The sequence below is a fragment of the Neopelma chrysocephalum genome, unplaced genomic scaffold, assembly GCF_003984885.1.
Source record: "Neopelma chrysocephalum unplaced genomic scaffold, ASM398488v2 Primary Assembly neopelma1_76, whole genome shotgun sequence".
NCBI classification, from domain to species: domain Eukaryota; kingdom Metazoa; phylum Chordata; class Aves; order Passeriformes; family Pipridae; genus Neopelma; species Neopelma chrysocephalum.
Window position 1 is genome coordinate 4487216 of NW_020897737.1, and position 15708 is coordinate 4502923.

Consider the following 15708-nt stretch of genomic DNA (forward strand, 5'->3'; position numbering starts at 1 on the left):
TTGGAAATGAGATTGAGAAATTGAAGGAGTTTAAAGAAGCAAAGAGGCCTTTCTTCTTGAAAAATAGAAAAGGAGACAGAATTATTTTGGTTAAATGGGGGGAGTCCTCCATCAGCTTCCTTCTTACAGTAGTGGAACAGCCATTTCTAATTCTGGCTGTCATAGGAGGCCCTGTCGTATTGAGATACTGTGGAGGGGCAGAAGACAGAAAGGATATAATTGTGCAGGATGGGGAATCTTTCCATGAGTAGTCACCCCCTGAGGAGGGAAATGGAAGTTGGTGGACCCCAGAGGGGTCCAGGCTGTGCTCACAAAAACAGAATGCAGGGTTGGTACGTCTGCAGTTGGTTTAGAGGCCAATTAATTTATTGCATTTTATATCTTGCAATATTCATTTGAGTTTTGACATCTGAGTTTGAAGAACAAATGTCCAGAAGAGTGCTTTTTGAGGGGTGGAGGAAATTCCAAAGACTTATGGGGAAAATACATTCAGCATCCTGAAAACATACAAAATGAAAGCTTAGTGCTACCCTAGTCCATCATAGCTTTAATTTATTTTACAGATTGTCACATTTCACATCTTGGTATGTAGTCTTATCTTTTTGTACCTTTTTGCTTTTCTTCTGGAAAATTCTGTTTCCAGAGAGATTCTGGGTGTAAGGGTGGCCTGGTGATGTTTTTGTGAGAAGAATACTCAGGCTGTTTATACATTCACACCATGATTTACAAAGTGGTAATACTCATCTACAGCTACTATCACTTCACACTGGAGTGTTTATACAAACTGTGCATAAATACGGGGATCAAGTCATGATTAAAAGAGTTAAAAAAAGCAAAGTTAATGAAAAGTGAAGTGACTTATTTCAACACCCTTACTAACATTAGGGAAAGGGCAAAAACTGAAGAATGAAACAAAAATTAGTCTTGTAGTTTTAGGAAAGCACAGTGTCCTTCAGAAGAGTGTGTACCCATCCTCAGATGCAAATAGAAGTGGCCCTCAGTAGAAATACACCAGTCTGCATTTGCTGGGACCAAGGTTCATTCACATCTGTGTATCAAATCTGTTTTGAGAGTTGAATGTGTACCTGCTACTGTGCCATAGTAAAACGGACCATTTCCTATTGTCCTTTGGAAAACATTGTATAAACAGGCATTTTACCATCTGATTAACACAAGAACTGGTAGGGAAAATCAGCTGTTAAGATTTTGCACTCAAACACATTGCTGTAACTACGCAAAAGCTCTGCAGGCAACAACAGACCCACTGTGATAATCTGACAACAGAATCTGGACCCTCTGCATTGTGATGCCGAGCTCATTTGTGGCGCCAATTTTACCTTGTAGGCAAGTTGATTTGAAGTTAAATTAGGATGCCTCTAGGGAAGTATAATAATGCAAAATGGAAACAGAGCAGGGGAAAAAAAGCCGTATGTTGATAAGTGGTTTTATCTGTCAACACTTTTTTTCTCATTTTCTTTTTCAAAGGCAAAAGCAGTTATGGCGAAAGTTGGTTACCCTCAGTTTATAATGAATGACACATATATTAATGAAGACATCAAAATAGTAAGTGTCAGACTTGCAGCTTTCTTCGTTTACATATTGCAGCTATTCTTTGCTCTGTTTCACTGCTGTCTAAAATCAAAGCTTGTCTTTTGTTTGGCATGCACCTGGAGTTTTGCTTGCCTGGTTATTTTTATGTTATTTTTTAATTAAGTGTACTAACTCTCATGTCTAAATTGTCAATGCTGGCATGCCTAAATGAGATCAGGAGGCTTGTGGGGAGTAAAATGCACCTGGGTGCAAAGAACCTTCCTGATAATAAGCATTTTAAAGGTTAAACATACACTGTAATTGGTATTTAGTTATAAAAATGAAACAAACCAAAAGCATTTCTTCTCAAAATAATGGTCTTCAAAAACACAACAAGCATTTTACCTCAGAATATCACAATTTATAATGCCCTATATAGGCTCTCCAGTCTATGAATTTTATTTATGATTGTTGCTTATAATTTTGTCAAGAGGTCCTAGTCAATGTATGGGCTTACTGTGCTGGCTGCTGGGCAAAGATACTGTGGGGGGACTCCTTCCTGACCTGTTCAGCCTAACTAAGGCAGGAAGGTAAATAATAATAATAATAATAATTATTATTATTATTATTATCATCATCATCAGTGACAACAATAATAATATACGTTGCCATTTTCTAACTGTGGCATGCATGTGATGAATTGTATTACTGAAAGTCACAGGCAAAGTAGAACCATAAATTCAATCCCGAGCCAGTAAAATACAAGAGACATGGTCATCTTTGCCAGAGCACATGAACAGACACTAAACAGAGACCTAATTTATTGAGAAAACTTTGAAGAACCAGCTCTACCAGCCTAGTCCTTGTTTGTGGGAAGTGTAGGGTGAGATGGTGCTGTGAAGACAGTGCAATGAGATAAAGCATTTGCCCAGATAAGTGGCAATGTCTGGTGAAAAGTACTTATTAATCATGGTTGCAAAACCATAGTTTACATCTGAAATACAACTTCCTCTCAAATCCTAGGATTGTTTTAAGCTGATGAGAGGGATATCATCTGGATTTATGAACTATTAACATCCCTTTTGCTTGCATGGTTATTTGTATGTGTATGTGTAATTGCTATTGGATTTGGAAACTCATGGAAGCACGGAGCCCTATAGCTGTATATATTTAGTGTGAGAAACAGTAAGAAAGCAGTGGCAGAACCCTCAGAGGGCACAGAGTATGAAGTATTTGTTATAAAATGTAAAGCAAACTGAGAAAGGGGGCTTTGTGACATTGTTAGAAGTGGTTTTAAAATGCACTTTTAAAAATAAAAGTAAGCCTACTTCCTCCTGGAAAAGAGAAGTTCCATCTGCAATCCATTGTTGGGTGCTTATGATTTCTTCAACACCTCTCTGCACAGGAAAGAGCCTTTCCAGCATTCCAGACCCTCGTGTACATCCGTTCCACTGCTGTGTTTTGACTAAGATCATAAAATATTTATTCTTCCTACCAAAATGTGAAAATTCTAATTGCTTCCATAATTGCTGAAAAATTAGGTGATTATCTTGTAAAAAATAGAAGTTATGCTTTTTATGACAGCTTTTGTTTCTTTGGACGTGCTTTTAAAATGTCTGTGCTTTATCCATACAGCTGAAGTTTACAGAAAGTGACTATTTTGGCAATGTATTGCAAACTCGCAAATACGCGGCCCAATCTGATTTCTACTGGCTTAGAAAAGAAGTTCCAAAAACAGAGTGAGTAGACAAAAGGCAAATTTACATACTCTTCTAACAATGTTTTAATTTATATTATCTAATTTATAGAACAAATACTATTATATATTAATTTTAATAGAATTATATACATGGCAACATATTATGATACAAAAAGCCTATGGGCAAACCCCTCTGTTATTCAGAAACCCCTGGGGACGTTTTTTTTTTTTTTTAAACTCTAGGTATCCCTGTTTGAATGCACAGTAGTCATATTCTTGCAGCTTAAACTTAATTTAATGAAAAAAGGGGTAATTGAATCGCAATTAAAAATGGATTATGTCTCTTGGTCACAGTTAGAATTTGAAATGGTACAGTGGGGATTTATGAAATAAATTTTGTAAGAATGTTATTATAAGAATGTTATTATTAGTAATATAAATCAGCATTGTTAGTTACCTGCTGTTGATAGCAATGGTACAGAATGAAACATAATTGAATTTACATATGTTATTTTTATTTATTTGTAAACACAAGAGTGCAGATTGTGCCACAAACTGTCATAAAATACATGAGAGAATCAGTCTCTTTTTTTACTGGTGGGTAATCAAATCCTTAAAATGCAAATTAAAACCTAAGCAGAACCTAATTAGTGTAATCATGATACTTAAAAATTACTCCGTCTACACACAGACTTTGAAATTGGTGCTGCTGCTGAGCTCCTGTGCTGGTATTTCCTTAGGACTCCAGAAAATCCTACTGAAACTGAGCCATACCTTGTTTTGAAGGTGGCTCCATGTTGTCCATGAGGAAGGCAGAGGATGTTAGCAGGACATCCCAGTTAGAGTGCTGTAATTTGGCCCCATATATTGAAGGGACTATTTATACCTTAATTTTAATTTTGAATTTTACCTTCTCATCACAGCTTTCTCAGACCTTGCACTGGTTAATCCCAGGGGATCATTTTAGGGATTTTCCTGGATGTCAGGACTAGATCGTGATAGTATATTCTCTTCAGAGTAACAGTTCCATGAGAGCAGTGAAATAACACTTGCCTCTGTATGGCAATTGTGATCAGCAACCTCCTCCTCCTCGTGATCAGCATTGGGGCAGCACTAATGCAGACTGTGTAGATTCTTGGCATGATGGGAAAACTACCCTGTAAGGAAATTAATTGGTAGGTAGTCCCTGACTCAAGGACTGCAGTATGAGAACTGTGGCATGGGTATGCTTAAAAATTGAAGGTTTTATCCGATTGCCCACTACCAAGATGGAACACTTTCTCATGTTTGTCTTTACTATCTTATTTCTAGGACCATGTAACAGCCAGCCCCCTCATCACCTTTGTTGTGCTTTTCTTGTCATCCCTCAGGGCACATTCTGGCCTGGGGGGTGGCAGTTTGATTTTCGGTCTCTTTCCTTTGTTAGCACACCTATGTGCTCTGCCTTCTGCAGGACTGGAGGTAATTCCACCTGAGCCCTGGAGGGGAGGAATAATTAGGGTTCCTGCTGGGAGATTATTCTGTCTCTGCAACTACTCAGTGATAGAAAAGGGCCCTGAAAGTGGTGCCACTCTGTCTGCTGAGGGGTACCAAGGCACACAGTCACTGCTGCCTCCAGTAAATTTTTTAAAATTTGTTAAAATAAACCAATGACTCCCACTCACCAGTTTGAGGCATGGCCTCAAAAATATCAGCCACTTTTTAGCCACTTGCCACTTTTAAACTATCACACTCTACTGCTTTCTGTTGCTTTTACATATCTTATTTTCTTTCTGTTTCTCCCTTCCTCTCTTTCTTTCTTTTTCTCTCTCTCTTTTTCTTTGTTTGTTTTTGTTTTTATAAACTTTTACATTTAATAGAACACCACAGATCTTTTGGTGAAGCTTGGTGCTGTGTTAATAGATAACTACCCCTGGGATTTTGTTTCTGTTTAGTTCATTTCTTCTTTTCCACTTTAGTAGCTTTTTGCATAGCATTTATATTTAGAGATAGATATTACAATATTGTCAAAGTTGTGGACTGAAAAAGATAAATAAGAAAATGAGTGTTTAAGGAAATAAGTTACCAGCTAATAAAGTAATTACATCCAAAAAGTAAAACACAATATTCTTTTAGCAGATGGTCCTTGTTTCTCAACAATATTATTTCAAACTGCAACGACTTTCCTCAGCACAATCAACTAACGGAAAATCAAAATGAGGGTTCACACAAAGCACCAGGAAAACCCCATGAGGGGATGGACAGAGAAGCTGGAGGATACAAGACAAAGGAGTTTGATAAAACAAGGGGGAATATGGATATCAAAGTAGAGATTAATTATTTTGGAAATTCAACAGGTTTTTAATCTAAAAAGAGAAAAAACCAACAACCTATCAGGAGTAATTATCAAAATTCTTTGTTTTCTGTTCTGTTCCCTCCATCCCTAGCACTTATCTGCCTGACAGGAAAAAGGAGCATGTAAGAACTCAGATGAGGCATCGCTCAGGATGTGGGTGGGGGAGCTACTGGTACCAAAGAGCTGTGAAAAGGTATTGGGGTGCTGGAGTTGCCTGTTCTGCACATCCTGGGAGCCAGGTTCCCCTTGGGCAGCACAGCTGCGGGAAGTGTAACTTGCTGTCCTCAACACCCGCTTTGGATGCCAGCTGCCATTGTCACAGCTGGCTGGGGAGATTGCTGTCATCTTCACAGCTGGCTCTATTGAACAAGAAGAAAGTGCTCAGGTATCAGCAGAGAGACGAACAAAAGGGATTTGTGCAGGTGCTGAGGAATATGGTGCACAAACCAGCACTGGTTACGTTGAGAGGGGTGGATGGAGGAGGTGAGGCTGGAAGGGGGCAGTGTGGGAGGATGAGCAGCAGCTGAGACACAGCTAGAGCAGAGGGAAATGAAAGACAGTATAGAGGAAAGTGATTGCCATGTGGAAGGGAGAAACAAAGGAGAGTCAGAGTTTTAGTTGCATTTGCTTATCCATCCATGGAGCCATACACATTCATACATATATGTGTATGTATATACAAACACACACCTGATGCACCTTTTTATCAGTGATTGAATCTGTCCTTCTTAACACTGATATCATACTTGTAAATAAAAAGGCATCAGAGGGCTTCTTGGGCATACCACTTCATTATTATTCATCTCTCTCCTTTGAAGTGAGGACATAATCTAAGATTTTTAGACCTGGACAAATCATTCATTTTTTACTCAGCTTTCAGTGCTGGGGATGTAGACATCTGGTATCCCTATCAGAGGACACCAAGAAGTTGTGCTATGAGAGGATTTCTGGATCTTCTCCAGGACCTATTCCTATTTTTCTTGGCCACACACTGTTGTTGGTAAGCCCTGACTCTTGGTTTGACACAAAGGAGGGCCACTCTGAGAGGGGCTGTGTTGGATGCTGTTAAGGACAGTGTAAACGCTCCTTCTGCAAAAAGGGAAAAGCAGCCATGAAAAACACTGGGTAGGCTGTTGTCTGTTGGAGAGATACTGCTGGAGAGCTCAGAAATTGTGTGTGTGGGACCTGCCCTGGAGAGGAGAGGCTGGAAAGGAGTCTCTCCTGGAGCCTTGTCCTGGTCTTTGATCCTTGTTTTAAACAGTGAAGTGGCACTGAAGGCTGGGCCCAGCTTTACCATCCCAGTTTCTTGCCCAGCCCTGAGGGAGATAGATGGCAGCCTGGCCTGGGATGCTAATCTTATGTTTCTACATGAGAAAATGTATAAAACAGATTAACAATGAGAACAGGAAATACACTTTTGAAAGTAACCTTGAAGGTTGCCTCCCATTTAGAAGGTTTTTTTAATAGTACTTTCTTGGGAAAACATTTTCCAGCATCCAGCAACTCTGTACAGCTTTTCACTGCTAACCAGCTTAAGTGTTGTACTTTCACAAGTTCATTTTCTTTATTTATGATTTTTTTTTAATTTCTTACTTCAGATGTTGAACAGCAAACAGTGATTTCTTCCAACTCAAAAAGCTGAGAAAACAAATTGCAACTTACCTTTGTGCTTTACAGAAAATTAAATAGTTTAATAAGCTTTTTTCCTGTAATGTAAATGTTCCCAGTTGCCTCTCTTCATGACTGGCAATGTACCACTCTATACTCTTAAATCAGAAAGGAAAATATCATGGAGAAAATTGTAGCCTAAAGAAACCCAAACTAAGAGAGTATCTGCCTCATTTGCTATTTCAGTGTAGGTTTCAGATTATATTTCTACAAGAGAAGTCTCAAAATTGTTGAGTCTGCAGCATTAGGTTTTGACTGCTACATTAGTTGATAGGTAATGCTACAGGACATCATTCAAAGCTGTTCCTTTATCACGTGCTTATAGCAAATGAAAACAACAAACAATTCTAGACTTTTTTATTTGTTTACTTTGTAATTAATAAGAGCTAGGAATGTGTTATGCTTGTCTCTTTTTTCTAGCCTTCTGTTAGTAGATAAACTGCACTGAAATTCTAACCAGACCTAGAGTAAATGCCCAGGCAACCTGACTTCAAACAGAAATGAGAGTTATTTCTAAAATTGCTTCACCTTAAAATTTAAAAGCAACAGCTATTTATTACATACCTTCATATGGTAATTTGGTGTGCTATTAGTTAAGGTCTGTCACTGAAGGTTCAGTGTTCTCAATTTGCTCAGTGAAAGAGGATAATAGATGAGAAGTGAAGTTGTTCTGCTAGTCTGAATGGAAGCATTCATGGTTATTTCTACTCTTTTGGGGAAAATACTTCCTAAATCTTTTTGAGAGTGGCTCAGAATGGTACAACAAAATGCTGGAATGGAAATATGCTCCTTTCCAAGTGTTAGATATGAAATTAAGCTCTATACTCTGCTTGCAACTAGAGAACTCTTGTTCTTTCTGTATGGCTCCTAAGTCTCTTTTTCCTAGCTGCTTAAAAAGACAAGAACTTCATACAGGGTCATTTTGAGACCTTGCTATGAAAGAGCAACTTAGGAAGAACTTAATTCAGTTTTACAATGAGAAAATCAAGGCTGCTCTTGGTCTTTGGTTCATACTAAGCTCGGGAAACAGGACAGGCTCTTTTATTGTTGTGGTAGATCATGAAGAAAGAAGCTGTCTCAGGATGGAGATGCTGTGATATGTCTTAGTAGGTACTCTACAAGCTCCAAGTCTGTGAATTTACAGGTATGAAAGTATGGCCGGAGGATGGTGTGATGTCCTCCCTCAGTAACTGTGGACCAAATGCCAACAGCATTCACTGTTGTTCTTGGGCAAATTGAGGTGTTCCTGTGCTGACAAGTACATGTGTCACTAGCTCCTCACTCAATAAAAATGGGTGCAAACTTGTCCTGTTAGAGAGATGTCACTTGTCAATGAAGAGCTCTTTGACCACTGCTTGTGGTGGTTCCTGCCTCCAACTAGCTGTGGTAAGCCCCAGGGCTGCAGCACCAAAGAGGATGGGGAGAAGAGCAAAGCACATTAGTTTATTTTGAAGTATCTGTTACCTGTCTCAGGCCCTTGATTCTCTAACTGGAAATGAGAGGCTAAGAAGAATTTGCAAAAAGGGAATATTTGCTGTTCCAGAAGCCTTTTTCATGCTTAAAAGTTGCTGTTTGTGAGAACGGAAAGATTGTTGTAAGCAGAACAAGCCAACAGGGTGAGGGGGAAGTCAGAACACTATGTGTCTTTGATCAAATTTACAGTAACATGTAAATTAAAGTGTTGAATGTTTCAGGTGGATCCTTTTCAGATTGTTTCTCTCCTTGTCAGAAACGGGGCAGTCCCCCAGACCTACTGCTAAGCCTGGAGAACAGGTCCCAGAGCATATGTGGCAGGCTTGCATCCTTCAAAACAGTTCAGCTAATTGCTGCTTTGAACAAACATGAAATTGAAATGTAGTTGATTAAACCTAATTTTTTTCTTTATCCCCTCACCATACACATTCTTCCTTCAATTTTCCATTATCTCATTACATTACCTCTAACATTTAATCTCCTTATTATGGAAAAAACAGAAGACACACCAGAAAACAACCTCCCCCTCCTCCTCCCATTCACAGTCTCCTAATAAACAAACAAAGGAGAGTTATCTGTGACAATTAGAGCCTATAATATGATGGATGGTTAAGATATGTACATGACAGCATTGTTGTTGCCCTCATTGATTAGTTTTTCTATTTGATGCGTTGTAAAATAAGCTGCTCAGCTTGAAGAATAAGAGAAGCAGTTAAATTTATTGATAAAACACATTTTAAAACTCTTCCCTTTGTTACGTGGTTTACGGGAGGACATTAGTTGTCAGAAAAACAGTCAGGATCTACAGATGACTCATTTATTTGATGGTGCTATTTTAAAACACAGATTGTGTACATGATTGTTACTGATATCACACATTTTCCATGTTCTTTTAGCTTTTCCTTCGTCTTACTCCTTGTTTTGCAGCTCCTATCTCTTCTCTTTGAAAGAAATTTTCTGAAGCAAGTATATTGCATTCATGTAGCTTTACAAAACTTTGGAGTAATGCATTGCTAAAGACATCAGGATGTTCCTGTTTGGAGATTTACTGGACTCACTTCTAATTTATTATGAATTAACCACTAATTATTTTTATCTCAGTTCTTCCTTACAAAATCATAAGGTGAAATCTTGGGCTCACTGAACTCAGGGTTTCATCTGAGGTGATTTGGATCTTGCTGAAGTCAGCTGAGATTTTTCAGTCTGTGGTTGAAGCCACTGTCAATATATATGAGCTTAAGCTAAGGAGATTCTTAAATCCTATTTGCCATTCATAGAATTATAGAATATTCTGAGTCAGAAGGGACCCACAAGGATCATCGAAGTCCAATCCTATTCAAATCTAGGTTTTCCTCCAGTATGTATGAGAAATCAAACTACAGGAAGAAATACTTTGCAATAGGTTTATTTGTTTAGGAGCACACTGACGGCCATGTTCTTTGTGTAGGGTACAGAACACAAAACTGTTCATTTTGAATTTACATTCCCAGAAAGTATCAGCTTGTGTTGCTGGTATAAACCTAATTGTTCAAGTAGTTGTTCAGCAAAGCCTCTGAAACCACTACACTTGTTTCAAAATGCTCTCTAATTTCAACAGGGAGTTTCTTCACACGATTGAAATCCACCCAAGAGAGTTTTCACAGCTGCTGTCAGTGTGGCAGCCTCTGCTGCCTGAACTTCAGTATCAGCACGGCAGACCTTTCAAGCACAATGGTCACCTAGAAATTAAGCAGATTAGGTAATAGAAAGCTTAAGGATCACTCCAGTTGAGCATTCATTGACTGTACACACTTAAACTCAGTGAACGGTAAATTTCAGTGTTCTAGAAAGTGTAGGTAGCATGTGTTGAAATGGAGAAATACTTCAACTTTAATGTATTCCAGATCCTTAATATTTTTAATTCCTTCTACTGAGTTCAATTTTTATCTTTATTCCTTTTATTTATGGAGATGAGTAAGTGTACTGACAGATATATTCTTTTGCTCTTATTACAGGTGGTTTACAAGCCCAACTACTGTAAATGCTTTTTATAGTGCATCTACCAACCAGATCAGTGAGTATCTGACTTCTGAGCCTAATTATAAAGTGCCTGTTTGGGATTGTATGTATCAAGTGTCAGACAATAGCTGTACCATTTGTGTTGTTTGTGACTGAAAATTAAAAGTTCAAACGTGGTAATTCAGCTGTGAGACTTAAGTGAGAGGATAGTTCTGTAAAACTTAGGACTCTCACAGATTTGAACTCCTGTTACTTGATGTCAGCTGGGTTGCAGTGACTATGTGTGTGTGCTCTGTCCATTGCAAATGATAGCTTAAATCACTTTTATTAAGGCTTAGATTTTCTGTCTTCCGTTTTCTGTAACGAAAACATGTGTACACATACCTCCATAAATGTACAGTGATAGCAGTTCTGTCCTCTAATATTGATAGATATGTAGCAATAAATGACTAGAGGAGACTGTGATATAGACCAGAAAACCTAAGAATGGGTGTCCAGTGGATTTGTTCAATACCTTCAAGCACAAAGAGAGGTATCTGTAGCTAACTTAAAATTCTTACCTTTATAGTTTGATGAAATTATTTTGTGTGTACATTACTATCTTATTCTAATTTTAGTTACTGGTTGTTTTAGCATAAATTCAGGTGTGGGAACATATAAGGTAAAAGAGTTGAGTTCTTAAAAGATGTGTATGGATTTCGATGTTCATTTCTGTTTGCTTTAATGTGACTTTGCATTGCAAATTTCTAATGGGCTTTAAAGTTCTATATTTCAGTGTTTCAGTGTACACAGTATTTCAGTGTACAACAGAGTCACCTTTACCCTGGCACTTCTCTTTGCTCTTATTACTTTGGGTGTTGAATCAGTCTTCTTGTTCTATGCCATTGGGGTCTGGAAGCTGGCTGCCATCTTCTCTGTGATTTTGGTCCCCAGAGACAGGACTATCAAAAATTGCTGGGTGATTCCCCCTTTTTCCCTGGATCTCTTTTGGTAGCAGAGAAGTAGTTTTTGAAAGGCATAAAATTAATGTATCACGCTGAAGTTACAGCAGGGGACTGACAATCTGAGTCAGCTGGTATCTGCTTCTACCAATTTTTGTAAACAATTTTGCCTTCAAACCTCTCACTTAAATTCTTTTGTGTCTAAATGACCTCATTTGTAAAGTGTGTATAATAATTAGGCAGCTCTTTTGATTAAAATTATTTCTAGGTTTATATAGCTCTGCCTTAATTAGAGGCCTGCTATCATTAAGCAGTCACATTTTTGCTGGTCATCTGAGGGAGCACTTGAGGCTCCCCTGAGCCGGTCACAGCTCTGAGGTGCCCATGAAGCACGACAGCTGCTCCTCCTGAGGAACTCAGCACCAGACACCACTGACGCTGGAGATGCATCGTGTGAGTGGAGAGGAAGCCCAATCAGCATGAAATGAGAACCATCACTGTTACAGCTTCTTTAATATTGTATTCTTTCAAGTTGCAGCAGTGCTCCGCTCTCTTGGCTTCTCTGCCATGGCACATTAGAGAAAACTGTAATGAGAGGCTGGGGTCACTGAAAATTTCACACTCCTTGTGTCTAACAGTGTCACGAGGCAGAGAGTTTTCAAATGTAACCCATCACTCGTGGGTGTAGGGGCAATTGTATTTTCTGTCATAACTGCTGACCTTCTTGTTCTGCTAGCACATGACCTGGAAGCTTGGACAGTGCTATTCACAGTCCTTTTAGGCCTGTTTCAAAGAGGAAAAGGATTAATGTGGCTCTTTCTGAGCAAAACCCTCTCCTACCAGAGAGAGAGGTACAAATGTAATCATGCCCTAAAAATGATGTGCGACAGGAGGGAAGAGTCATAGAAAGGCACAGCACAGTCTGTCACTGCTGGCTGGTGTGTTTTTATTGGGGAAGAGGCCCTGTGAGATGTGGGAGGAACATTCTCAGGTCTGAAGTTGCTGATAAATATTTGACACATCACTACTGAGTTTCCATTAATGCTGCTGGGAAAGAACAGCTCTGCTGGAGAATGAAGTTTGCAAGCCTATGCATACTCATATTGCATGATGTATTTGCTGGGTAAATCTCACTGGGCAAATCTCACATCCAGCAGCTCCTACCTTACTGCTTTGCAGCTGTGTTTTCAGTACTAATCCATACAAAGTTCAGAGGGACTGGTCACACAGTACAAAAGCTGTAGCATTTTAAAGACCTAGTTAAACAATGGGAAAAAAACCAGTTCTATTAACCAGAATAATTTGAGAATAAGAATTAAGCATGAGCTCTACCAAGTGAAATTTACAGTTGTGATGTAGCAAGCCCACAAGGATTTTGAGGACCAACTTTTTAAGAGCATAAGAACTAATAGTAGACCCTTCTTTCAAATACACTGAAAGAGGAAAGTTTCTAAGACATAAAAGTAAGATAATTCATTGCATTGGAAGAGTTTGGGAACTTCTAATCCTGGAGCTTTTTCTTATGAGAGGTAAGTCCCAGAAAGTGTTTAAAATCTAGTGTCAATGGAAGGCACTGTAGAAGAAATTCATACAATGAACTGTGACAAATATAAGGACCAGATAATATTCTCCCAGGTATTTCAAAGGAAGTTAGACAAGAAACTGCTGAACAACAAGCTTTGATGTATAGCTTATCACTTATAGTGGCCTCAGCACAGGAAGAATAGGTGTGGAAAGTGTCAAATCCTTTTTTTTTTTCGAAAGAGAATTCATGGGGATCTGCATAAAAAGTAATTTTCTAGCCCTGTATGAAGGAATCTGGTCGTGACTACAACATGATTGAATAGACAGAATGAACAAACATGTGATATAATGGTGAAGAGTGAATGTGAGTATGTGAGTTGCTTTTTGCTTTTTCTTTTAGAAAAAAATCATGCTTTCTTAGTCTGCTAGAGTTTTTTTGAAATTCAGAAAGCAAGTAAGTATGCTTGATATACTATGTTTATTTCCATAGAACACTTTTGATGAAGTTCTTTCCCAGTGCTATCACCTGGATGTTGTCATGGGACAACAAAGAAAGTCCTTTCATAAATTAACAGCTGGATTTTAGTGTGTTCAAGGCTCATCTATTTTTGCTTTTTGTAAGTTTTCTAAGGGGAATTTGAGAAATAAGAGTTTTAAAATACATAATAGAATTTGATTATGGAAAACAGTGTTTCTACATTGACTGGAAAACACTTGGTTCCAAAAGTTGATTCTAAAAATTAGGACCATGTAGTTTGAAAATGGAAATGATGATGTCAGCATAATCACAGCAACTCTCAACTTGTTTAGTCGCTGAAGGCATTGTTAAAGGGTTTAGAGGAAAAACAATATCAGTGCCTTAACCCATGGATTCTGAAAAGGAGTGATCATCAGGTACCTGCAGAGGTGGAGAGGAATGTGGAGGTCCTGATCACTTCTGAACTTTAGGCAGATGCTTCTGCTTTCAGAGCTCAGAGCACAGGAAGTTCTCTGACACACTCCTGATGGAAGGATCACAAATTCTTCTGTCTCTGTAGTCTGTATCACTGACATAAGCATTAAAAAATCACCACAATCTCCATACAAGTCCATGTGATCTTCATATACATGCAATCTGTTAGTGTTCTTAATTTGACCACTTGGCTACTCAATTATTGGAAGAAAAGGTCTTTTTTCATTAAAAGTGAAAATTAATAGAGAATAGAAACTAGATGATTTGGGAAAATATTTATATTTGTGAGAATACAGCAAACCTTATGTATGCAGTACATGTACTGAATTTTGCTGCACTTTAGTGCAAACAGCCTTATGTTTGCTATCACTTTATTTCATTTTCATTACTAAATTATTGATAGCTTGAATGATCAAAAATTCTGTGAATATCTCCAAAAAATAAATAAGGAAAAATAAGTATCTGTATCTAGGTAAGATGTCCTGCAAAGAGCAGAGTTTAAAAATATGGTACATATAATTTATCTTATTACAAGTTTAGTCCTGATGTTCTCTTTACATGAGCTCTATTTATTTATTTCCTCTTTTTCCATAGTTCAAAGTGACTTAGATTAATTACTATGCATGTTTCTAATGGTTGTTAATAACTTTTCAATCCTAGTTTGGATAATTTTTCAATTTTCTGTTCATTTGCTCGTCAATTTCTGCTCAATTATAGGTACTTAATAGGGACAACAGGTATGTCATTGCTTTTAGAGTCTCAAATTGTATCTAAGTACACTCCATATAGTCTAAGCAGCATGAATACTATCTTTTTAATTATCATAATTGGAACACCAAAAAACACATTCCTAAAGGATTAGTTTATTTTAATGCACTCTAGAGCAGTCAACAAATATGTGCTGAAAATAGACACAAGTGATGATCAAAGTATGCTAGCATACTTCTGTTCAAGAAAAGGTTTTATTTCATTACAGCACTGAAATATTGCCCCTTGAATATGTTAGGGATAGAAGGGAACTGTTCATCAGATATTCGGTGTGTTTAATTTTTTTTTCCCATACTTATGCCTCTAGAATATATAAGAAAATGTAACATTTATGGGATGAGAACAGTAATGAAAAGGAGATTTACAGTGAACTGAGACAAATATAAGCAATACACTTACGAAGTGTAAGTTTGAATAGATGTACTGGATAATTAACTAATGTTGATATTATCTCTGTAAGTTTATATCCATGCTCCTTCTAAGTCGTTTGTGCTGGTACTGCAGTTCTCTAGTGAAAGTCAAGAGGCCTCTTTAGAGAGCGGCTTCTTTACATGTTACAGGAAGGAGATATAATCTACAACAGAATTTAAAAATTGCATTCAAATTAGCATCCGTAGAGAAAACCAGAAATGAGAGCTCATATTAGCCAGTAAGTATCATCTTTACAGGAAGCATTAGGCAGATATTGATGCTGGCAGCTTGCTGATTCTGTGAGTTGCAAGGGAGAACTCTTATCTTGCCAGGAGGCAGGGAAGTGCTGGCAAACAGCACATGGTGCCGTGGCCAGGGGAGGACAAGGGGCCTGCACATAGGGGCACTT

The 15708-nt window shown here is 38.1% G+C and overlaps 1 protein-coding gene across 1 annotated transcript in view; it reads left to right on the plus strand.

Moving 5' to 3' along the window:
* Nucleotides 1-15708, plus strand: part of PHEX (phosphate regulating endopeptidase homolog X-linked) — a 97865-nt gene that overhangs the window by 63355 nt on the left and 18802 nt on the right. The window contains exons 13-15 of the mRNA XM_027689172.1: nt 1486-1563; nt 3166-3269; nt 10700-10758. Coding sequence (XP_027544973.1) covers nt 1486-1563; nt 3166-3269; nt 10700-10758 — 241 coding nt within the window. The remainder of the gene's footprint in view (nt 1-1485; nt 1564-3165; nt 3270-10699; nt 10759-15708) is intronic.